General features: G+C 51.8%; 1 protein-coding gene across 6 annotated transcripts in view; it reads left to right on the top strand.

Annotated features, from left to right (window-relative positions):
* Prkcd (protein kinase C delta) overlaps positions 1-20,372 on the top strand; it is a 30,785-nt gene extending 10,413 nt beyond the window's left edge. For 2 of the 6 annotated variants that reach the window (XM_005317202.5, XM_040289726.2), the window contains 17 exons: positions 5,762-5,884; positions 6,840-7,039; positions 8,600-8,660; positions 8,845-9,007; positions 9,098-9,129; positions 10,210-10,295; positions 10,573-10,702; positions 11,403-11,503; positions 12,267-12,363; positions 12,585-12,685; positions 12,838-13,011; positions 13,364-13,455; positions 14,049-14,111; positions 15,381-15,519; positions 15,678-15,866; positions 16,451-16,579; positions 19,736-20,372. In XM_005317202.5, coding sequence (XP_005317259.1) covers positions 5,770-5,884; positions 6,840-7,039; positions 8,600-8,660; positions 8,845-9,007; positions 9,098-9,129; positions 10,210-10,295; positions 10,573-10,702; positions 11,403-11,503; positions 12,267-12,363; positions 12,585-12,685; positions 12,838-13,011; positions 13,364-13,455; positions 14,049-14,111; positions 15,381-15,519; positions 15,678-15,866; positions 16,451-16,579; positions 19,736-19,894 — 2,031 coding nt within the window. In that variant the 5' untranslated portion in view covers positions 5,762-5,769 and the 3' untranslated portion in view covers positions 19,895-20,372. Of the gene's footprint in view, positions 1-5,761; positions 5,885-6,839; positions 7,040-8,599; positions 8,661-8,844; positions 9,008-9,097; positions 9,130-10,209; positions 10,296-10,572; positions 10,703-11,402; positions 11,504-12,266; positions 12,448-12,533; positions 12,686-12,837; positions 13,012-13,363; positions 13,456-14,048; positions 14,112-15,380; positions 15,520-15,677; positions 15,867-16,450; positions 16,580-19,735 lie in introns of all 6 variants that reach the window. The other 4 variants (XM_040289720.2, XM_040289725.2, XM_021731061.3 and 1 more) reach the window with 3 other exon arrangements.
* The last annotated feature ends 4,650 nt before the right edge of the window (positions 20,373-25,022 follow it).

Below are 25,022 nucleotides of genomic sequence, written 5' to 3'. Positions count from 1 at the left end.
AGTAGCTGGTATCTTGAGGAAGGGGGAAAGATCCCCAGGCTGGCCTTTTGAATTGCCTGGAAGGACACATGACTCAGGAAGGTCTTCTGGCTATGGGGACGGCATGTGCAAGTCCATAGAGACTTGAAAATGAGGTATAGAGTGGCCAGAATGGGAGTTGAACAGGGCAGAGCCAAGGTGTGGGGAGCCCTGAATGCCAGGCCAAGGTCTGGGCTGAGGTCCCAGGGCAGTGGGAACCAAGGGGGTTCCACATAGTGGGAAGATTGGCTAGGAAAGGGACCAGGATGGTGACAGCTGGGAGAGTGTGCCGGAGAAGGAGAGCAGTGAGGAATAGCAGAGCCCTGGGGAGTCTGAGGAGGAGAGATCGTGGGCAGTGATTGGTCTGTGTAGGGTGAAGGAAGAGTGGAAGAGGAGTTCTGGCCAGAAAATGAGGTGCCAGTCCTGGGGAGGAGCAGAGTTGGGGAGCCTTCCCTGCTGTGGCACTCAGGCATGAACTGAGAGCCCAGGTGTGGTTCTTCTCTCAGGAAGAGCTGGGCACATGGGGGCTGGGACAAGATTCCTGGTGGAGGTCTTTGGAAGGGAGTTTCTAGCCCTTTCTTCCCCCACCTCCTGTTCCTCTTGCTGAGCCCACTTCCTGGGTTGTGAAACCCTGTGGCCTCCTTGATTTGGTTCTGTCTGGAAAGGCCAGGCTGTTCTGCCGAGCCTGCGCCTTTGGCCTTTCCTAACTGCCAGGGCCTGCTCTGTTCTTGCCTGCTGGCCATACTACCTCTCACTCTGAACCCCCTCCCCACTCTGACCAGGCCTTTGACTGCTCTTCCTGCTTTCATTCATCCCTCAAGGCCTACATAACAGCTAGGGCTGCGTCCCTAGGAGGGCCTCACTTTGCTATCACCTGCCATCCAGTCTGGCTTGACAGGCAATGGTACCCTCCATGCACAGAAGGCAGGGACAGGCCCAAGGTAGGTGGGAGAGGGCTGCATGAGGTGGCATGGGGGCATCCCCTGCTCCTCACCAGGGGCTGCAGCTGATCTCTCTCATGAGCCTGTTGACACCTTCTCCCAACAGCTGAACCAAGATGCCTCTTCTCTAGTTCCAACCCCAGTTTACTCTCTGTTCATTGGGCACCATCTTGCACCCTGTGAGGCAGAACTGTTCAGGTAGGAAGGGCTGGCAGGGAAGAGACCAAGCTGGGTCTGGGAGCTGAGGGATCCTCAATGCAGGACCTTAGCTGTAGTTTCCCTCTCTACAATGAGGAGATGAGCATATTGGTTTCAGCTTGGTGAGTTTTATTTTTTATCTTTGACAAAGTTGTTTCAAACAAGTTACCCGTAATGTAGAAGAGTTAGAAAATGCATTCTGGGTTCCTATTGGAACCCCAGTTTCTTTGCTGGTGCATGTGTGGAATTGCAACCCACATACTGTTCTATTGGGGTCTACCTACAGCAAGGTCACTCTGGTCACCTTGAGGCTGGCCTTGCCTACTACCCTGGACTGGCCTAAAACAGGTTTCTGTTTGCTCTTGGAGGAGGCAACCTGCCTACTTGGGCCTGGTCTAGCTATTGCCTTTCCTTACCTCCAGGCTGTTGCAGGGCAGAGTGGGGAGCAGGGCCAGTTCCTCAAGTTATGGCAAGTGGAGGCCTGGGGATGAAGAGTAGGGAGGGCTGAATAGACTGGTTGACCACAGGGTCCTAGACCCTTACCTCCATTTGTCTCTTCTTCCCCAAATGGTATACTGGAAAGAACATGAGATGCAACATTAGGCATGCCTGGGTCTAAACCTTTAGCTGTGTTACCTTAGGCAAATCAGTTAGCTTTTCTGAGCCTTGATTTCTTCATATGTAAAATACTCACCTTCTGGAGCTACATAGAGATAAAGTGAGCTAATGCAGTTACAAAGCCAATCCAGCAGCACACTGTTAGCTTCAGAAAAGGACAACCCTTCTTAGAAGTGGGAGTTGAGATTCACACCTAGACTGACTCCTTTTTCTTTTTTGGAATTAGGGATTGAACCAAAGGATGCTTAATCACTGAACCACATCCCCAGCCCATTTTATTTTATTTTATTTTTTGATACTGAGGATTAAATCCAGGGATGCTTAACCACTGGGCCACATTCCCAGCAACCCCCCCCCATTTTTTTTTTTTTTTTTTTGAGACAGGATCTTGCTGAGTTGTTTAGGGCTGCATTAAGTTGCTAAGGCTGGCTTTGAACTCTTGATCCTCCTGCCTCAGCCTCCTGAGCTGCTGGGATTATGGGTATACGCTCTGACACTCCACTAGACTGATGCTTGAGTCCAGTGCTCTCTGCTTCCCAGGGCTGCCTCTGCTGTGGGCTTGAGAAGCTAGAACAGAGGCTAGGAGCCCACCCAGTGGGGAGAGAGGCCTGGTCCTCCTGTGACACTGTGTGGGGTCCAGCTCCTGCCACGACTCTGGCCCTGCAGAGTTGTGAAGAATCTGGGGCTGAGCTGGTGGCCTTTTTTTGGGCCTGTGGGCCTGGGCCTATTTGCATGGAGGTTATAAATAGTGGGCACACCTTGCTTCTGTGCTGCTGCCTCGCCCCTCACGTTCCCGCCACAGCTCAGACACCACGAGGTAGGTGAGTAATTCACACTCCATTGTGCAGAGGGGCACCTGTGGCCCAGAGAGGCCCTGGACCTCTCTCAGGATCACACAGTAATGGAAGCAGATGCCAGCTCATGGTGACTGTCTCCTTCCTGGGGTCTGGAGATTCCAGTTTAGGGCTGAGGGAATGGGAACGTTGGGCCAGGCCTTTGACCTGGTTTTAGTCGTAGCAAGTTGGGGCTACAGGTTCTGGCCCTAAGGTTACTACTGAGAAGCCCCATGGCAGCCCACCAAGACCATGGATCCCCTGTGCTTGTGCACTGTGGCCTAGCTACACAGTTTTAGGGCTGGGGCCGCAGCCCGCTGTGGTTGTGGTTTTCCCTCAGTGGCTTCTGTAAGCAGCAAATGCTCAGATTGTGAGCCCGAGGGCAGGTTTAGGGCAGCCCGCAGAATAGGGCAGGGGGCCAGTCCTGGCTCTGCCTCACCCTCTCTGACGCCCTCTTCTCCTCCATATAGTCCTGGTCACATAGCTCCTGCTGGCCAAACTGGGGGCAAGGGGAGCCATGGAGCCTACAGGCCATCAGAACCAGGCCTCAGGGGAAGGTGGTAGGGAGGAGGAGTTGACCAGCAGGTGTGCTGAGTGCCTGGCGCCCCAGGATGAGTTGCCAAATGTTACTACAGACTTGGTTTCCTTGTTGAGCAATGGGGACAGAGCCAGGACCGTCTCCCCAGGCTGGTGGGCAGGCAGAAGCCTTCATTGGGGGAGTGACTGCATTTTGTAGCTTGGAAAGGGAGGTGCATGGATGAGAGATGGGTGCTCCCAAGTGCAAGGGAGTGATATTGATGAGAGATACCCCCTCTCTGGGGCCTATCAGGCTGGTGTTGATCCTCATCAGCATGATGACCCTTGAACTAAGGGACTATTCCTCATCTGGAAGATGGGGGGAGGGGAGACTTGTACAGTCCTGCAGCCAAGGCAGCATTGATATTGTGGGTGTCGCATCCAGCCAGACTGACTGTGATTTTGCCACCTGGTCAGCCCTCAGCCCGTCTCCCAGGAGCCAAGGCCACAGCATCTTTTTCCTTCATTTTCTCTGCCCTCCTGTCACTCAGCCCTCCCTCATCCTCTCACTACCCCAGAAAGCTGCTCACTACCCCAGCTCTGTCTCCAGGTTGTCCTTATGAGAGGCAAGGTTGAGCTGTGTCTCTTAGTGTGTAGGCGCAGGCCTGTGGCCAGTGTGTGCTGTGCAGGGATCTTGCTTATCACCTAAGACCCCAGGCAGCATTCATCTGGATGCTTGATGCCTTGGACCTCAGGGCTAGGCAAAGCAGCCCAGGGGAAAGATACCCTTTTTGCCTGGGAGTTTGGGACACACACCCAGACTCCTACACATGGGCTCTAGGCCAGGCCCATGCAGCTTCTTTTCACTCTTACCACTAACTACTCCTACCACATGCCAGCCACTCCCATGGCCTCACAGGCACATGCATTTCTCTGGCTACTTAAGTCACATTTGTGCATACCCATCGCACCCACATGTACACTCACGTCCCCCAACACACACATGCTCACATGTGCTCCAGCTATGGGATGAACCCCTAGCAGGCCACTGCTGGCTCCCCCTCCCCACCTGCCAAGAGGTTGTGTGCAGCTGGCCTGGGACCTGGTACTCTCAGGCCAGAGGCTTGAGGCCTTGGCTTCTTATTCCCACTGAATAGGAGCCAGAGCAGGGGATGTGGTCGGATCTGTCTCACCAGGTTCCTTCGCTCTGCTCTGGCAGCTGGCCCCAGAGGACTGGCCGGGCACATTGGGCTGGGCTGCAGGCTGAGGTCAGTGTTTCCTGTGAGCTCATCTGGGCTGGGAGCTCCCAGCAGACCTGGCCACTATGCTGGCTGCCTTGTGCAGGAGCTGGAGGGGGCTGTTTGGGGGTTGGGCAGCTGCTGTATGAACGCATACATATGCAGGTAATGTTCAGGGTGGAATGAGCATGAATGAGCATTCGTTCAACTATGGTTATGGAGCACCCGGACGTGGGGCCTGGGCCAAGAGCCAGTGTCCATAGAGGAGTATGAGTGTACACCTGTGGCCTTCCACATGAATGTCCTCCACAAATGAACAACCCAGGAGGACCCTGAGAATCAACCTCCTGTAATGACCCTTGACTGAGGAATAGTGAAGAAAGAGGACAGTGTGGAAACTGGCATTACAGTCAATATTAAAATACAACCAGGCACCATGGTGCACACCTGTAATCCCAGCAGCTCGGGAGACTGAGGCAGGAAAATCATGAGTTCAGAGTCAGCCTCAACAACTTAGCAAAGCCCTAAGAAACTCAGTGAGATCCTGTCTCTAAATAAAATATTAGAAAGGGCTGGGCACGTGGCTCAATGGTTCAGTGCCCCTGGGTTCAATCCCTGGTACCCAAAAAAAGAAAAAAGAAAAAAATTAAAATACAGTTCTACATTTGGGGAAAAAAAATTTTCATTTTGAAAGTGCAGGCAGCGGGAGGCATGTGACGCCAAGGGGTGAGTTCAGAAGGGTCAAGTACACTGATGTGGGCAGAGCCTCTGACTGCCCTGGTCCTAGAACAAAGTAGGTGCTAAGTTAGTGGAACCCCTGCTTTTAGTTGTGGCTAAACCTCAGAGTTTCATTTTTCCGTGGGGGTGCTCACTTGGCCCCATTTTTTTGCCTGGGTAGTTATGAGCAAAATCGGAGCCAAGAAGGGCTGCCAGGGGCAGGGTGAGAGGAGGTGCTCTCTTGTTCCTCTTGCTGGATGATTGCTGGCACTGAGATGCAGGAGCCCAGTGATTGGCTACTGACAGAGGCACTGACTGAGTGACCCCAAATGAATGCTTCAGAGGTCACAGACTCAGATGCCTCCAAGGTGCAGGTTTTGGAGAGCAGTGAAGACAGTGTCCCTGGCCTGGTGTCACTTGATAAAGAGGCAGCCATCCAGAGGCTACTGTCCAGTTGACCTAGTGGCACATCTTCCAGTTTTACCAGGGGTGCCTCAAGTCCAGACATACATAAAACATCCCCATGTTTACCATTGGCAACTAGGACTAGTGCATTTTCCACACCATGTGGGCCAAGTCCAAAGGAGTGGGAGCCCCGGGGGCAGTAGGTACCTGAGCATGTCCTGGGGCTGTCCCAGTGCTGCCTGACTTCATCAGCCCTCTACATCCAACCCTGCTGCAGGCCCCACCATGGCACCGTTCCTGCGCATCGCCTTCAACTCCTACGAGCTGGGCTCCCTGCAGGTTGAGGATGAGGCTAACCAGCCCTTCTGTGCCGTGAAGATGAAGGAGGCTCTCAGCACAGGTAGGGCCGAAGCCTAGACCCTGGGGTGGCGGTGTGAGGCTCAGCAGGAGGGGCCAGGGGCCTTACTTTGTTCTGTGGAACCTCTAAGGTATCTTCCTTGTTCTTATCTCCCTGCCCAGCTATGGATGCAGGAAAGCTGAGGCCACAGGGTCTCAAGGCTTGGCTAAATTGAACCCCACCAGGCCTTGGAGTTTCTGGCTTTATTGGTTGTTCCACCTAACCGTTTCCATGTGTCCATCTGAGGACCCTGTCATGCTCCTGGACCGTCCAAGTCCTTCCCTCATGGGGTTCACAGTTAGGTGGGGAGCTGGACATATCACCAGGCAATGAGTCCTGTGGAGAGGAAAGCTACAGAGGGCACCACCATGGCCTAGGCTTAGGAGGACTTCCTGGAGGAGAAGGCACACTTCCTACCAGTCCCTTGTGCTTCTGCTCACCTCTAAGACCCAGCTGACTGTCCATTCCTCCAGGAAACCTTCCCTGACCCTTAGGCTGGGTCAGGCCACTTGACCATGGATGGCCTTAGAACCACTGGCCTTGCCTTCTTTAATTTCGTCACAGCTGTGACTTAAGTGGTTACTCAAGGAATGCCTTGGTTTGTGTCTCTGCCCTGGACTGGGGCTCCAGGAGGACAGGCCCCAGGTTTGACTTTTCTTTCTGCCATGTTCCTCACCTCCCGTGCTGTGGCTGGCACTTGGCAACTCTCAGCAGAGGTTCACTGAGTGAATGCCTGAGGGAAGGGGACACTTCAGTGAAGCTGGAGCAAAAGGGTCACAGGAGGGGAAATAGCAAGAGCAAAGCCCTAGAGGTGGACCCTGCTAGGGACAGTTCAGTGTTCTGGGGCATTCTATGGAGTCACAGCAGATCCTGGGGACAGGAGAGGCAGGCAGGGTGAAGACTGGGGAGGGTGGGACACAGGGTCCTTACTGACCTTACCTGCCTGACCCCATTGCAGAACGAGGGAAGACGCTGGTGCAGAAGAAGCCGACCATGTATCCTGAGTGGAAGACCACGTTTGATGCTCACATCTACGAGGGCCGCGTCATCCAGATTGTGCTGATGCGGGCAGCTGAGGACCCAGTATCGGAGGTGACCGTGGGCGTGTCGGTGCTGGCCGAACGCTGCAAGAAGAACAACGGCAAGGCTGAGTTCTGGGTGAGGGGCTTGTGTGTGAGGGACCCACTGAGGGCAGCTGTGGGGGTGCCCAGCTGCCAGTGCAGATCTGCTACCAGTGCAGCTCGGGCTCCAGTTCCTGGCTCCAGGTCCCCAGCTTCTCTGAGCCTCTCTTTCCACTTCTGTGAAGGAGAAGCTGCTTAAAGTTCTTACCTCAGGGTCTGTTGTTAGATGAAACGAGCATCTGATGGTCAAGGGCTTCTGGATGTCAAGAACCTGACTCATAGCTGGGCATGGTGGCCCACAGCTGGGCGTGGGGGCGCACACCTGTAATCCCAGTGGCTCGGGAGGCTGAGGCAGGAGGATTGGGAGTTCAAAGCCAGCCTTAGCAAAAGCGAGGCGCTAAGCAACTCAGTGAGATGCCTTCTCTAAATAAAATATAAAATAGGGCTAGGGATGTGGCTCAGTGGTCAAGTGCTCCTGAATTCAACCCCCAGTACCAAAAAAAAAAAAGAACCTGATACATACTGGGTACTAAAGGAAGTCACCCTCATTGTTGTGACTATTTTTTTCCCTTTTAATTTTGAAAAGACAGGATATGCACATAGTGAAACATTTCAAACTCTGTGAAAGGGTGTGTACCTTCCCCAAAACCAGGCCACAGGCTCCTTCTCAGAGGCACCCATTGTTCCAGTGCTTTTTAGAATCCTTGCAGATATACCAGGCCTAGGCAGGCGTGGTGGGGGGTTCCTCCTGATCGGCAGCAGAAAGGAGGTGGGACAAGGGGAAGGCCGAGGACACCACTCACTCACCTGCCGAAACTAGGACTCAGTGCAGGCCTGTGGTCACATGGCCACATGCAGCTGTGCCCGTGTTCTGGGTACTGGTGCTGGAAGAAACCTCCCTGGGTTACACATGGACTCCTACAACTCAGATTTCTCCACTGCAAAGGCCTCGTGACCACTGGAGGCTCTGATCAGCCTCCAGTGAGAAATAAAGGGGTCAAGATAAGAGAGAGGCTGACACAGGGTCTGTACTGACCCTTGGCCAATCAAGCAGGGACAGAGGGGCCTCTGGCTATGTGCTCTCCCCACTCCCCTAAGGGAGGATGTCCCTTACCAGGTCTGGGTCCTGGGGGAGGTGAGGAAATAGAGGCTCAGGTCCTGTCCTCCAGATTGTCCAGTCCATGAGGAGCCCCATGCCAGAGAGAACCAGTGTGGGTGTGGTAGGCTGAGTATGTCTGTGTCTCTGCATGGCATGTGGGGTAGCAAGCCTCCATTCTAAGCTCCTCGCTGTGGACAGCAGCGGGTGAGGGTGGGGAGTTTCCTTTCCCACTCTGTTCCCTGGCTCTGAGGTCTGGCTGGGTGTGGGCTGGATCCTTTCACTTCCCCAAATGTAATAATACCCCTGGGTGCAGGCTGGGGCGGGGCTTGGGGTGGGGCCCTGCCCACACTGGGCAGACAGGTGTCTGATTAGGTTTTAGGGGGCTCCCTTGGCCTCAGGGAGGCCAAGGAACCCCAGCCATGGGGGCGGGTTCTGAGAGTCTGATCTGGCCCAGGCCCGCCTCACTGAGCTTAATGGCCCCTCCTCTTACCCCCACAGCTGGACCTACAGCCCCAGGCCAAAGTGTTGATGTCTGTGCAGTATTTCCTGGAGGACGGAGGTAAGACCATCCATCCATCGGGACTAAGGACAGGGCTTACCTGCCAGGCAGAGGCCAGAGCCAGCACTAAGGCCCAGGGAAGCAGCCCCCTCAGCAGTCCCATCTAGGATCAATCTAGAAGGGACTGCAGGAGCGCTACCCCTCCTGGTCACTGGGGCTGACTTCATCACTCTGTGACCCCCAGATTGCAAGCAGTCTATGCGTAGTGAGGACGAGGCCAAGTTTCCAACGATGAATCGCCGTGGAGCCATCAAGCAGGCCAAGATCCACTACATCAAAAATCATGAGTTCATCGCCACCTTCTTTAGGCAGCCCACCTTCTGTTCTGTGTGCAGGGACTTTGTTTGGTGAGGGCTGGGTACCTGCGGGGAGTGGTCAGAGTAGGGGGTGCCCAATCCCAGCATTCCCTGCACTCACCCTGCTGGTTTACCTTTTAGGGGCCTCAACAAGCAAGGCTACAAATGCAGGCGTAAGTACCTCCGCAGCCTAGTTGGTGCATGAGAGAGTGTGTTTACCCGTGGGTCCCCGGGTCCAGGTGGTGTGTGTGGACAGGGGCTCTGCATCAGTGAGTATGTACCTGCCAGCACTCTCCCGTCAGACTGTGTGTGCAGCTGTAATAGCCATGTTTAGTGAGCGCCAGGGCTGGCTTGCTGCAGCTCATCAAAGCCAGTCCTGTGCATACCTTCCCTGCTCTGTGCTTGGGACATCAGGGCAGTAGACTAAAATAGGCTGCAGTCGAGTATTACACAAAAATCAGGCGAGACCACTTATCAGGGCCCTTTCCCCACAAAAGGGTGGTTCTGAGGCCTTTGCTAGTGCCCCTGGCTGTGGGCTTCCCATGGATATGAGTATCTCTGGTGCACAGGTGTGTGAGGTGCGCACCTTTCCCTGAATGTGCGCCTTTCCCTGTATGCACTGAGCTCTGCAGCTGGGGTTATGAGCAACAGGCTGATCTACTACTTGCTGTAGGGCCTCGGGCAAGTTACTTGACCTCTCTGTGCTTTAGCTTCCTTATCCACAAATTAGAGCTAATAGTGTGAAGATCCAATGGGTAAAATATGTAAAGCTGTATTCTAAGTCCCTTGCACGGGGTAAGCATTCAGTCTAAGTCCATTGTCATGGTTGCTCATGCTTTGGATGTATATGTTGGGGCCTGTCTCAGTGCACATGAGAGTGCATGCTTAGGAACAGTATGCTGTCCTGTGACATAGAAGAGGGAAAGAGGGCTCTCTTGGCCCTCTCGTCCCCCTGTTTGCATTCCCCCCTCACTTCTTCCCACCCCCCTGCCTACCAGGTCCATGAGCCTTCCCTAATTTCTATAGATGGGCCTGTCTCCCCTGCCCCACCCTCTCCTGGCCCTTCCTGCATAGGCTGGTGGGAGGAGGGAAAAATGGAGCCTTGGGCCCTAGGCCTCTGTGGGGTGAGGGTGTGGGAGGTCAGGGAGAAGGCTGGCTTTGTGTAGAGGGTTGGACCAGGCTGGCAGACGCTGGCTTACGACTGTCCGGCCTGGTTCCTTCCCCTCCTCCTCCTGGGCCTGTGCCTCTTCAAGAATGCAATGCTGCCATCCACAAGAAATGTATTGACAAGATCATTGGCCGGTGCACCGGCACTGCCGCCAACAGCCGGGACACTATCGTGAGCCGGGGCAGGGAATGGGGGGTTGGGGGCTTGGGGGACTTGGGTGGGTGGGAGGGATCTGGGCCCTCCGCACCCTTCCCTGTGGGATTTACCCTGCCTCTCCATTTTTCTTAGTCTTTCTTTGTACTCCGCCTTGGCTCCTCGGGCCTCTGATTTCCCAGCCTCCCAGTGGAGCCCTCGTGGGCATCTTGGAATGCACTGGGTTGGGGGAGAGGGAAACATTGAGGAAGGGGCTGGAGCTGGCAGCTCAACGGTGATGCTCTCTTCCCTCCAGTTCCAGAAAGAACGCTTCAACATTGACATGCCGCACCGGTTCAAGGTCAACAACTATATGAGCCCCACCTTCTGTGACCATTGTGGCAGCCTGCTGTGGGGGCTGGTGAAGCAGGGATTGAAATGTGAAGGTGTGTACCACTCAGCTCCCCGTGCTGCCCACCTGGACCCCGAGAACCCCAGCTATCTTATGCAGCCTTCACCCCCTTACCCTGAGATGGGGCCTGAAGGTCAAAGGAATCCCATCTGTATACACCTCATTTGGGAATTTCACATGGGTGAGCCTCAGTGGCCTCTCCCCACTGGCCTGACTGGCACTGCTATTTACCTGTTTGTGACCACCAGACAGATTACTCTGTCTCTCTGAGCTGGATCCTCAAGTGTAAAATGGGGAGTAGGGCGCAGACGGGAGGAATAGGACCCAGAGACTCTCCGAGAAGGTCAGGTGTCTGGAAGGCATTTAGCCAAGATCTGCTGCACACTAGCAGGTACTCAGTGACCAAATGTGTCCCCCAGACCTCCCCTCATCCCCAGAGTAAAAACTAGAAGGAGTAAAACAGCTCATCTCAGTTGTCCCAGACAATCTTTAAAGCATTTAGGTCCCTTCCTGGGGATGTAGCTCAGGGGAAGAGTACTTGTCTATCTTCTCCTTTTTCGGTATTTTTTTCTTAAATCATGAAATATTTGAAATGTTCAAATACAGATATTTTCCCTCCTAAAGACAGGAAGCCTAGCAGACCCCACCAAAGCCCTTTCTCCTGCTTCCTCCTTATCCCTTCCTACCCTTGGTTGAACCCCAAGACTTATGGCTCTGCTTCTTCTTCACCCCAGACTGTGGCATGAACGTGCACCATAAATGCCGGGAGAAGGTAGCCAACCTCTGTGGTATCAACCAGAAGCTCTTAGCTGAAGCCTTGAACCAAGTCAGCCAGGTGGGCAAGTGCTGTGGGACTCTGGGACCCTGGTCACAGAGGGTAGTCTGAATTGGCAGCAGTTTTGGGGAACCCCAGTGGTCAGTGAATCACTTCTGGAAGATCTGATTCAAGAATTTAGGCAGCAGAGCTGGGCACAGTGGTGTACTCCTGTAATCCCAGTTGCTTGGGAGCCTGAGGGAAGAGGATTGCAAATTTGGGGCCAGCCTCAGCAACTTGGTGTGGCCCTAAGCAACTTAAGGGCTGAGGATGTGGCTCAGTGGTAAAGAACCCTTGGGTTCAATCTCTAGGAAGGAAGGGAGAGAAAATGAATCAATTATTAAGACAGTTTTTTTTTTTTTCCTGAGGGTGAATCTGGGAAACTGCAGGGTTAGAACACTGTGAATTAAGATTATGTGTGTATGGCTCAAGGATGCCACCGCAAAACTTTAAAGGAAAATTCTAGAATCAGTAAAAACAAGAAAAGAAAAAAAGACAGTTGTAAAATGTATCGAGTAACTGTTAGGAAGGTGGAGTTTAATTTACAAAGCTTCTCTTTGTGATCAGTGCCTTCCTGACCTCTGAGGCTTCCCCGTGCTGCTGGGAGAGTAAGAAAGGGATGGGGAGACATACTTGTGCATGCACACACCACTGGGGTGTTCTGGACCCTGCTTCTTTTGTCTTCCCTGGTGCTGAGGGAGAGGTATGGTTGAGTGCTCTCTCTGGTCTGGGAGTTCTGACAGTGTTCTGACTGCTTGGCCCTCTGCTTCTGCCCCCTCCTCAGAGATCCTCCAAGAAGCTGGATTCTGAATCTCCGGAGCCTGTTGGGATATACCAGGGTTTCGAGAAGAAGCCAGGAGTCTCTGGGGACGATGCCCCAGGTGAAACTGAGCCCAATCCCCCCCTTAAAGTTCCCACCTTCCAACAGGGAAAAGAAACGGGTGTACCCTCCCTCCCATTACTGAGTGAGTTCTAGCAAAAGGTGTAGCCTATTGGGGAGCCAGGCCTCTTCCCTTCCAATATTCCTTACTTAAACCATCCTGGATCCCAGGGAAGGGGACTATTCCAGACCAAGATCTTACAGGCACCATCTCTCAAGCAGACAACAGTGAGACGTATGGCAAAATCTGGGAGGGAAGCTCCAGGTGCCGCATTGAGAACTTCACTTTCCACAAGATCCTGGGCAAAGGCAGCTTTGGGAAGGTAAGTCCCTAGGCAGCCCAAGACATATGGGCTCAGGAGTCCAGGGCCACCTGCCTCCCAAACTACCCTGGCTTCTTTCTGGCTGGGCATCTATGGGTGGCCTGTGCCCAGTCCCATCATGCTCATTATCTGCACCCCCCCTCACCTCGCAGGTGCTACTTGCAGAGCTGAAGGGCAAAGGACAGTTCTTTGCCATCAAGGCCCTCAAGAAGGACGTGGTTCTGATCGATGATGACGTGGAGTGCACCATGGTGGAGAAGCGAGTGCTGGCGCTCGCCGGGGAGAATCCTTTCCTCACCCACCTCTTTTGCACCTTTCAGACCAAGGTGCCTGGCCTTCCACCCATCATTGCCCAAGTGCCACAGCCCCCTTAGACTCCCCGACAGCCGGGCCTCACCTTCCTTCTAGATCGCTTAAGGCAGGGTCTTCCCTGCTCATACCTCCCAGGGCTGAGTTGCCCCCCTCAGTCCAGAACCTGTTCTCTCTACTTTCTTGCTGTCCTGCCTCTGATTCTGTCCCCTCCCCAGAGATCCTCCAAGAAGCTGGACTCAGAATCTCCGGAGCCTGTTGGGACATACCAGGGTTTCGAGAAGAAGCCAGGAGTCTCTGGGGATGATGCCCCGGGTGAAACTGAGCCCAATCCCCCCTTTAAAGTTCCCACCCTCTGCCCCACCCCAGGACCACCTGTTCTTTGTGATGGAGTTCCTCAGCGGGGGAGATCTGATGTATCACATCCAGGATAAAGGTCGCTTTGAACTCTACCGGGCCACGTACGTAGACGGTCCTGTGGTGGGGCAGGGACATTGGCTCAGAGGGCATTGCCAGTTTGCCCTGATTTCTGGCTTTCCTCTCCCTGGAGAAGCCAACCAGACTAGAGCTGGAGCTGGGGAGCCCTGGGGATGGCCTGGGCTGTGGGAAGCCCTGGTGAGGAGTGTGTTCTGGCTGAGGGAACAGCACAAACATGCCAGGTCCTGTCCCCTTCTTGGGTTTCAGCCAGAGCAGCCTCATAGATAGTGGTCCTGCCCAACTCCAGATCCTGGAGTGTGGTCCCTAGACTAGCATGGTGACCCTTTCCCCATTTGCATGCCCCCCACCCCACTAACCGTATGCATGTGTGCCCACATGTGTATATCGTGTACATCGTACTCTGTGACAGAATCGGCTTATTTGGAGCTTTCCCTTCAAAATTTTGTGCTTGGGCTGCCAGCCCTCGCTTGCCTGATCTGATACAAGATGTGCTTGATCAGGTCCAGGTTGTCTATGAGTTATTTACAGCATTTCCTGCCCCTGAGGGTGGGACGGAGGGCCCAAGGAGAAGCGGACTGGTGGGTAAGAATTCTGGAACACTGTCTCTCTTGCCCAGGTTTTACGCAGCTGAGATAATCTGTGGACTGCAGTTTCTACACCACAAAGGGATCATTTACAGGTGCAGAGGTGGGGCCGTGGGGGGCTCTTGGGAGGGGTAGCATATCTTTGCTTCAAAGAGGCCTGGCCTAGTCACAGTTTCATTGCTGCGAGGAGTGAGTCTTTAGCTGGGTATTTGCCTAAACCCCCATTCCAGTGCTAGAATTCTTATGGCCCCTCAGCTGAAGCTGGCACAGCTCCAGAACCTGGGAACTCTCTGCCTATCCTTGGTGCCATTAATAGGCACAGTGTCTTTTTTTCTTGGACCCATTAGTCTCTTGCTGAAGCCCCATCTGGGCAATCTAAGCTTCCACCCATTGGAACTGGTTCCACGGGGACTGGTTCCATAAATTCTTGTGCAATCAATTATAGTCACATCCTATGATGGAATGTTCTATGCCCATCAAAAAAGCAGAGATATGGAGGATCATGAATTCGAAGACAGCCTCAGCAACTTAGCAAGGCCCTAGCAACTCAGTGAGACCCTGTGTCTAAATAAAATATAAAAAGGGGCTGGGGATGGGGCTCAGTAGTTCAACTCCCCTGTATTCAATCCCCAGTACAAAAGAAAAAGAAAAAACAGAGGCCATGCTCTATACACTGATGTGGGGGTAACACCCAGCTATGTTGTCAAATAGAAAACCAACCCATGGGACTGTGTGTTTCAAATAGTAGCATTTGATTTTATTTTATTTTTAGTTGTAGGTGGACATGATACCATTTATTTATTTATTTATTTATTTTTATGTGGTGCTGAGGATCGAACCCAGTGCCTCACTCATGCTAAGCAAGCGCTCCACCACTGAGCCCAGAATTCAGTTTTTCAGTTAGGTGCACAGTGCTCTTGTCCATGCCTAGAATTGCTCCAGGGAGAAAGGTGGAGCTTAGTGGAAGATAAACTTTGAAATGTTTAGTGTTTGTTTCTTTGTGCATCAATTATCTACTCAAATAACTAAAGACATAAAAATGGTTGTGGTTCCTGAGCTGGGGTTCACATCTGTTACCAGCTAGATGACCCAGCGCATGTGATAACCATCTCTTTGGAGTCTCATTTTGGGCTCCGGGGAGTAGGATCTCTTGTGTCCAGCATTTAGTGCACAGTAGGTGCCTTATCAGGAGCACTGGGATGTAGCATCTCTTTCCTTTTCTGCTTCCCATTTGCTTCCTCATTCTTTTATACTCTTTGGGAAAGTCCTGGACTTATTGGGCCCCAAATGGGTTCATTGTGGGAAGTCTTAGGGAGGAGAGGAATTGGCCCCTGATGACACACTGTCCTGCCCTTCCTCTTCAGGGACCTCAAGTTGGACAATGTGATGCTAGACCGGCATGGCCATATCAAGATTGCCGACTTTGGGATGTGCAAAGAGAACATATTTGGGGAGAACCTAGCCAGCACCTTCTGTGGCACCCCAGACTACATCGCCCCTGAAGTAAGTGGATACCTTTCCGCCCCCAGTCCAGTCAGATACCTTGCCTCAGCAGGGTGAGCTCCTGGAAGGCTCCCTGAGGGTGAAGGGGCCTAGCCAGGGCACATGCACAGGGTCCTGTCTGCACTGGTACCTTGTCCCTGACCACTACTTCCCCCCAGATCCTGCAGGGCCTGAAGTACACATTCTCTGTGGACTGGTGGTCCTTTGGGGTCCTCCTCTACGAAATGCTGATTGGTCAGTCCCCCTTCCATGGTGATGATGAGGACGAACTCTTCGAGTCCATACGTTTGGACACACCGCATTATCCCCGTTGGATCACCAAAGAGTCCAAGGACATCCTGGAGAAGGTGGGGGCTGAGCCGGGCCTGGCAGACATTGGCTGCAGGAAGGCAGCACCTTTCTGGCTCTGGAACAACAGCCTTGCTATTCCATATTGGGGGTCTTGCTCTCTCACCAGGTCCCCAGGAGCTCCTGTCTGAGTCCCATGCGTGGAATCAGCCTGGCATGGTGACTCTAGGCTTAGGGTCAGGATATAGACAGACCTGAACCAAACCCTGGCTCTGCCTGTGACTAGCTGGTGACCATGGGCAGGTCACTTAACCCTCCTCTCTGATTCTGTCTCCTTATCTGCAAAAAGGGGTTGAGAGAACCTACCTCACAGAGTTACTGGGAAGTAAATAGAAACCTAGGATACTAACAGTCAATAAATGGCACTGCTTTTACTCATAAGGCCCACCTTCAGAATCCTAGATACTCCAGACCAGGACCTGTTGTCTCAGGCACCCAGAAGTAGCCTCCCTCCACCCCAGAGTTCCCTGGGTTACATCACTATGCTGAGCCAGGCCCACCTTGGCATCACCAGGGCCTGCTGGCAATTTGCTAAAGCTCCATTTTCCCGAGAATACTAACCAGGGCCCCTGCTGGGTTGCAGTTATTTGAAAGGGACCCACCCAAGAGGCTGGGAATGACAGGAAACATCAGACTCCACCCCTTCTTCAAGACCATCAACTGGACTCTGCTGGAGAAGAGGAAGGTGGAGCCGCCCTTCAGGCCCAAAGTGGTATGTGATTCCATCCCTACGCTGCCTGCCATCCCGGTGGGCTCCTTCTCCTTTGCATGCCTCCTTCCTGCATCATTCAACACACTCTCCTCTTGTCCGTTTTTCCAGCAAACCTTCTTCCCTCTTCTCCCCTGGGACACTTAGCCACAGCCTCTGCACTTCTGTTCTCATCCCCTCTCCTTGCTCAATCATTCAACAAACATTGGGGACTGTGGATCCCACTGCCTTTTAATATATTTTTTAGCACTTGCTGTGAGCAGGGGACTATACTTTGAGTTTCAGAGTTAAGGCCTCATTCCCTCTCTTTATCCATCCATCCAACCAACACATTTTCCAGTAAATTTTGGAAATGCTAAGTCCTGCTGGTACAGAGCACAGGGTTGGGTTGTACCACCATGCAGACAGTCTCAGAGCTGGAGGAGCCCAGCTCTGAGACTTGCACACTGATGATAATCTGTGACATAAGAGTCTGATAATTACTTGCTGGGAGCATTGGCGCAGGCCTATAATCCTAGTGACTTAGGGAGGCTGAAGCAGGAAGATCACAGGTTCAGAGCCAGCCTCAGCAACTTAGTGAGGCCCTAAGCAACTCAGTGAGACCCTGTTTCTAAATAAAATACCCAAAAAAAAAAAAAAAAAAAAAAACCAGCTGGGGATGTGGCTCAGTGGTTAAATGCCCCCTGGATTCAATCCCTGGTACAAAAAAAAAAAAAAAAAATGTGTATGATAGATATCACTGACCATTATGATCAGTTTTTATTGGGAGGATCTGTCGAAGGAGCTCTGAGTACAGGAAATGAGGTGGTCTGAAAGGTCCCCTTGAAAGAAGTGGTATGTGAGTGGTCTAGGGAGAGAGGGCCTAGCAGAAGGCAGCTGGAGGCCTTCAAAGTGGAGTGGAGGATGGTTTGAACCAGGCTCACAATCTACAGAAGCTTCTAGGGACCAGCATTGTCAGCAGAGGCAGGTTGGGGCCACTTAGAAGTTGGGACTCTGGCCCTTCTATGATCACAGATCCCACTCTTTTTCTCCCTTGCTTTCCCTTTCCGCTAGGACCTACTGTTCCCACTGGGCATCCTCAAAAACATGGCCTACATCTGTGCTTTGAGGCTGCAGAACACTTCCTGTAGCAGGGATCTCAAACTCAGAGGCCTCCTGAGCTGGGCAGAGAGCTAACAGACTGACCCAGCTCTGCGGAAAGCACACAGCCTTCTCTCAGGCTCTCACTGCTGATAGAGGTTGATTTCTTCCTCTACACTGAGAAACATATAAGGGAGATGTGATGATAAGCAACACCTGCCCATGGGAGATGGCAAGCTTGCTATCCAAGAGTGGTCCTGTCCTGTGAGGCTGGGAGTGTAGCTCAGTGGTAAAGCACTCTTGCAGGCTAGACAAGTAAAAATAAAGATCTGGTTCCAGTTCTTGTCCTACTACTCTCTGGCCACATTGGCAAAGCTCTAGTTTTTCTGAGCCTTTTTCCTTATCAGCAAGCAAAATAGTAGCACCTCTCAGGACTGTGGTGCAAAATAAATAAGATAGCATAAGGAGCTGGGCTCGGTGGTGCACACCTGTGATCCCAGCAACTCGAAAGGCTGAAGTAGAAAGATCTCAAGTTCGAGGCCAACCTCAGGAATTTAGGGAGGCCCTAAGCAACTTAGTGAGACCTTGACTCAAAAATTTAAAAAAAAAAAAATGGCTAAGGATATAGCTCAGTGGTAGAAAGCCCCTAGGTTTAATCCTCAGTAAGCCCTGCCCACCCTCCAACAAAAAAAGACAATATAGGAAGTGGGCCCAGGGCTGCATTAATCTGCCAGTTTTCAAAAGAAGCCAGAAATCTGGATTATTTACTTATTTATTCATTTTTGCACCAGGGATTGAACCCAGGGGCACTTCACCACTGAGCCACATCCTTTTTAAAATATTTAGAGACAAGGTCTTGTTGAATTGTTTAGAGCCTCGCCAAGTTGCTGAGGCTGGCTTTGAACTTGAGATCCTCCTGCTTCAGCCTCCAAAGCTGCTGGGATTACAGACGCACACCACCCCTGCCTGGCCAAAATCTGGATTTTTATGTTGCATTGTCCACTTTGAAAATATTAGCTCAAATCCTATCAAAAAGCTAGTACTAGGGGCTGGAGATGTAGCTCAGTCGTAGAGTCCTTTCATATATGAGACTCTATGTTCCATCCCAGCACCATTAAAAAAAGAAGAAAAACAAAACCCAATGAAAACAACAACAACAAAAACCCCCAAATGAATGTACCTTCCACTTCAGTTTGGCCTGAGGGCCCCCAGCTGAGACCTCTTTATTTTAATCATCTCATATTCTTAGGGGTGGGAAATCTGCCAAATTTTCCTATAAAAAGCTCGATAGTAAACATGTTGAGCTTTGCAGACTCAAAGTAGCCATAGACATTTGTATGTCAACAAATGGCCATAGTTGCATATACATAAAACTTAACTTTATGGGCACTGAAACTTGAATTTTATTTTCACATCATGCACTATTATTATTCTTTTTTTTTCAACCGTATAAAAATATAAGAGGGCTGGGGTTGTGGCTCAGTGGTAGAGTGCTCGCCTGGCATGTGCGAGGCCCTGGGTTCGATCTTCAGCACTACATATAAATAAAGGTATCGTGTGCAACTACAACTAAAAAACAAATAAATATTTTAAAAAACAAAGAGCCGAGCTGGGGTCATAGCTTGGTGGTAGAGTGCTTACCTAGCATGTGTGAGGCACTGGGGATGATTCTCAGCACTGTATCTAAATAAATAAATAAAATAAAAGTTCGTTGCAATTGAAAAAAAAAAAATTTAAATGTAAAAGCTATTAGCTTTTGGGCCCTACAAAAACAAGTAGCAACCAATGAGATCTGACCTATAGGCCACACATAACTTGTAGGCCCCTATTCAGGAGGATGTCCACCTGTCCTTACCCTGGCCCAGACCTATCTGCTTGCTTTCCTCATCCCCTTAGGGAAACAGTGTGCACCTGTGGTGGGGGCTGCACTCAGGCTGCTGGGAGAGGCCCCCTTTCCTGTTCTGCATAAGGACTGCACTGGTCTGGCCTGACCCAGCCCAACAGGGATGCCAGGCCTGGATACCTGGAGCCCTTAACCCTTTAGGTCCCACTCACCCATCTCTTGCCCTCTACTTACAGAAGCACCCAGGAGACTACAGCAACTTCGACTTGGAGTTCCTGAAGGAGAAGCCGCGCCTCTCCTTTAGTGACAAGAACCTCATCGACTCCATGGACCAGACAGCATTCGCCGGCTTCTCCTTTGTAAACCCCAGATTTGAGCACCTCTTGGAAAACTGAGGCTCCCAGACAGGTCCTTCACCCCCCTGGGCAGAGCAGGCTAGCCCACCCTCATCTGCACCTGCCGCTGCCCCTGGTAAGCAGCAGTGTGATTGTCGTGACTTCTGCTGCTGCCCTCTTTTCCCCAGAGGGGCTCGGCTCCTGCTGGCTGGGCTCTTATGGTACTTCCTCTGTGAACTGTGTGTGAATTTGCTTTTCCTCTGCCCTCAGAGGGAAATTGTAAATCCTGTGTTTCATTACTTGAATGTAGTTATCTATTGAAAATATATATATTATATATATATATATGCATATATATAATAGGCTGTATATATTGCTCAGTAGAGAGAAAGCATGTGGGACTGGCAATGTATTGATCTTTTTAATATATATATATATATATGTATGACCAAAAGGGAAAAAAAAAAAAAAAACACAAGCTGTTTGAACCACCAGGTTCTTTTATTTGTGTATCTAAATAAACACTGAATGGCACCAACCTGGCTACGGGGACATGTTTGTCCCAGAAGGCTGGTAGCAGCTGCTTTCACTTCTGGTAGCCCTATCCCAGAAGTTAACCGAACTGTTAGCTTCAGATGCAGAGCCCCGGGCCTTCATGCAAATGTGTTTTTATTTATGCATTTCCTCTGGCCCTTCAGCCTTGGGCCTAAAGCAGAGGCTTTTTTGGGTGGCTGCAGGAGCCCCGGATGTCTCTGTGGGGTGATGGGAGGAGGTGGGTCCACCTGGAGAGTGAGGGCCAGTCTGGAAATGAAGAGAAATGGAGGCCAGGCCCAGAACGTGAACAAAAGCTTAGACCTCAGGGTGTAGCTCTGTAGTACAGCACTTGCCTAATATGCTCAAGGCCTTGGATCTGATCCCCAGAATAACATAGAAAATGGTTAAAAAAAAAAAAAAAAGGCTTAACCAGGTGTAATGGCACACACCTGTAATCCCACTGACTCAGGAGACTGAGGCAGGAGGATCAAAGTTTGAGGCCAACCTGGATAACTTAACTAAGACCCTGTTTCAAAAGGGGTAGGTGGAGCCAGACATAGTGGTACATGCCTATAATCCCAGTGACCAGGGAGGCTGAGGCAGGAGGATTGCAGGTCCAAAGCTAGCCTCAGCAACTTGGCAAGGCCCTGAGCAATTTAGCGAAAACCTGTCTCTAAATCAAAAATAAGGAAGGGGGGCAAGGGATATAGCTCAGTTGGTGGAGTGCTTTGCCTCTCGTGCATAAGGCCCTGGGTTCAATCCCCAGAAACCCCCCAGACACACACACACAAACACACACACACACACACACACACTAAATAAATAAATAAAGGGCTGGGGATGTGGCTCAGTGGTTAAGTGTTCCTGGGTTCAATCCCTGTTACAAAAAAGGAATAGGCAGTGTGTGTGAGGGGATAGAGACCCCTGAATTTAATCTCCAATATAGGAGGAAGAAAAGAAAGGCTTGGAGGTTGGCCCTAGACTAGGCAAGAGAACCAGGAAGAGGAAGGAAACGGCTCAGCTTTCAGGTACACCTGGATTTAAACCCCAGAGTAGCCAAAAGACAGGGGAATGTTATTCTATTTCTCAGAAGCCCTTGCCTACCTGGGGAAGGGGAAGGCAGGGTGGGAGAGGAAGGTAAGAAAATGCAGAGGCTGGGTGTGGTGTTGCATGTCTACAATCCCAGCAGTTTAGAGGCTGAGGCAGGAGGACTGCAAGTTCAAAGCCAGCCTCAGCAATTGAGCAAAGCCCACAGCAACTCAATGAGATCCTATCTCTAAATAAAATACAAAATAGGGCTGGGGATGTGGCTCAGTGGCCAAGAGCCCTGAGTTCAATCCCTGGTACAAAAGAAAAAAAAAAAAAAAAAGGAAGAAAGAAAATGCAGAGTACCTAGGCCAGGCCGAGAGGTGTGCTCCAGAGTGCTGGTTGCTCAGATGAATGAACCTGGTTCCAAGAGACAAAATGGACTGCAGCCATTTTTGTCCTGGCTCTCCAGGGCCTTCCCCTCTGCCTCTCCCTTCTTCTCACTACTGCTCCCACCCTGCTCTCTGGGGCACAGGTCTTTGGCAGGGCCCTTTGTCCCTGGAGGTAGGCGAGGCTTGCTCGGTGCCTGATTGGCTGATCCCAGCAGCCCAGCAGTTGACTGCCAGCAAGTTCATTCTTCTGGGATGAGGTACAAGTTTCCACAGCTGGAGAGGACTGGATCTGGGCCAGGGCTGGTAAGGGGAGGGGGCTGCAGGGATAGAAGCTGAACTTCCCTTCCCTACCCCCCTGCTATGCCTGTGTTGGGCCACCTGGGCATCCAGAATAGCAATGAAAACCCCACAAATGACGTTCAGCCCCTTGGGAGAGACCTTTAGCCCCTTGGGAGGGACCTTCAGGTGGGGAAGATGGGGGCTGGGCTAGGGAACACGGATTGTGAGAATCCAGAGATGCTGCCTGGGGTTCCCGTCCCCACAACACACACAGGCCCCAAGATCCCTCATGAGGCCATCTGTAGTGGGCTTTGAACAGGAATGCCCCTCAGGGGATTAAGTGCTCTCAGTCTGAGGCACTGGGTGGTAGTGGGAAGAGCATGGGACCTGGAATTGAATGTGAAATTTGAGTTCCACTTTGCTACCCACAGTGTCATCTGGATCAGTTCTTTCATCTGGCCTCATCTGTAAAATGGAACCATCAATTCCTGCTGCCTTGTGGAGCTCCTGGTTCTGGGGGCCTCCATACAGTGCCAATGCTGATGTCCAGTAGTGCTAGGCAAAAAGGATAGGACAAGGCCTGTGGGGTCCACCTCAAGAGACCTGGGATGGGGAAGCAGCTGTCGGGGACCCTGCCAAGTTGCCTGGAAGACTGCACAGCTCTAGACCTGTTTCCAGTTTTGGGTGGGTGCCAGACCTGACCCAGAGGCCTCAGGAAATGCCTCTCGTGGCTGGGCCCTGAGCCACACTTTCACTGGGTTCCAGGGGCCTGGAAACAGGCACTTCCCCCCTCCCCACACTTACCAAGTGAAGATGTGAGCAGCATCAACATCAGCCTCCACTGCAAGAGCAAAGCAAAGCACCCTTCCTGTACTGGGCTGGGAAACATGGTACAGCAGGACCTAGTGGCAGGAACATAGCTTTGCTGATTGCCTGGGGTTCAAATCCTGTATGTTCCTATTGACCTTGGTGAGTGACAACCTCCCAGAGCCCTAATTTCCTCTACTGTGCAATGGGGATGAGTAGGATGCCTTGTAGACAATGATGATGACCGTGATATTCACAAGTTCATGGCATGAGCTGAGCACACAGTAGGTGCTTAGGAAATAGCACCTACTGTGACCTACCCCACATGCTCAAGGCAGTGGGCCTGTCTGCTGCACACTGGACTCCTCCCGCCTTCTGACTGGGCTGCAGGTGGGCAACTAATGTGCAACTACCCCATGGCCTAGCCTGTAGTCCCCTTTCCAGCCCGGAGCTACTGAGGAAGCTTGCCTACAGGCCCTGGAAGGTTGTCCAGGATGCCCACCTCTCTGAGTGGATTAATTGGGAATAACCGGAATCAAGCAGAAGACCCAACAACTGGGGAGCTGGTTAAATACTTTTCTGGCATGGGAAGTGTTGCAGGGCCAACGGGTCAGTTAAAAAAATAAGTCAGAAAATCAATGGTTTGGTGTGATTATACCCTATGGTTCCATGTGCCAACTCTTGAGGGCACTCAAAGTCTGGTAGCATAGGATGGGGCTGCAAAAATGAAAGTGGAGTGTGTGGACTGGGTGAATGAATGCATAGATTGCCCAAAGTCCAAGTGGGAAGTAATGCACTGCCTTTCAAATTCAGTGTGCAGGGCATACTGGTTAATTTCTATCCACTACACCAAGATCTAACCAGTGTGTCTCAGCCCAGGCTATACACTGGAACCCGATCGCTGGGTTGCCTTGGTCTAATTGCATGGTGATCTCTGAAGGAGGGTCTGGCACCAGTATTTTGGAAGCTCTCCTGAGGCCCAAGGAGCATCAGTATGGAGAGTTAGTTGGCAAGATCAGGAAATCTGCATTTTGTCCAGGCTTCCTGGTGAAGCTGGGAAATGCTGCTCTGAACAGGCTACACCCTGGAAGGCGGAGTCACCTGCCAGTGCGTCCCAGACATGGGTGGGGAAGGCCCCAACTCTGACTCCTTGAACTAACTCGGGCTTGTGCTCGGATCACATGCTAAGGGTTGAGGGTCCCGGGGGTAGGGGGGCGGGTTCTGGCGTGGCGAAGTCGCCGCCCTGGCTGGCCTACAGTGCCCTCTGGTGGTGGCTTCCTAGCGGGCTATGCAGAGGGCGCAGACCTAGAAGGTGAGGACACCATGGGAAGAAACTCTGGGCTCCAAGGCGTGTGATCTACCTGCCTGCAAGGAGATGCTAGAGAACTATCTTGTAGAGGCCCAGAAACGTGGAGGTAACACACCTTACACCTTCCCTGGCATTTAAGAGTGGCTACCCCAGATCCAACCCCATTCTCTGGCACCCATCCCAACGTGACAGCCACATTCCCCTAATACATTCCTTACTAAGGTGTGAATAACTGATAAGAGTTGGGAGCTCCCTGTTTTCAACAGGTTCTAATAACAAGAAATAAGAGCATGCCCAGCAAGCTGAGCTTGGTGGCGCACATCTGTAATCCCAGTGGCTCAGGAGGCTGAGGCAAGGAGTGTGCAGGGCATACTGGTTAATTTCTATCCACCACGCCAAGATCTAACCAGCGTGTCTCAGCCCAGGCTTTACACTGGAACCCGTTGGCTGGGTTGCCCTAGTCTAATTGCATGGTGATCTCTGAAATTAGAACAAAGCTAGCCTCAGCAATTTAGCGAGGCCCTAAGCAACTCACTGAGACCCAGTCTCTAAATAAAATATTCAAGGACTGGGTGTATGGCTCAGTGGTTAAGCGCCCCTGGGTTCAATCCCTGGTACCAGAAAAAGGGGAAAAAAATGAAAGATAGCATGCCCAGCATTTTCCAGTGTGGGGGGTCTGGGGGCACTCCAGGTCCTCCCACTGTGGCCCTAACCCACTCTACAGGCTGAGTGTTCACACCTTTGCAGATCCCCATGTACCTGCCTCCTCCTTGGTCCCCTCCAAGCTGGATGGGACTTCTGGTTTCCACCTGCACCCTGACTGTGCCCAGCAGGTGATTCC

This window comes from Ictidomys tridecemlineatus, chromosome 2 (genome assembly GCF_052094955.1).
Source record: "Ictidomys tridecemlineatus isolate mIctTri1 chromosome 2, mIctTri1.hap1, whole genome shotgun sequence".
NCBI classification, from domain to species: Eukaryota; Metazoa; Chordata; class Mammalia; order Rodentia; family Sciuridae; genus Ictidomys; species Ictidomys tridecemlineatus.
Note: the sequence above shows the minus strand (reverse complement) of the source record. Positions and strands in the feature narration are given on the sequence as shown.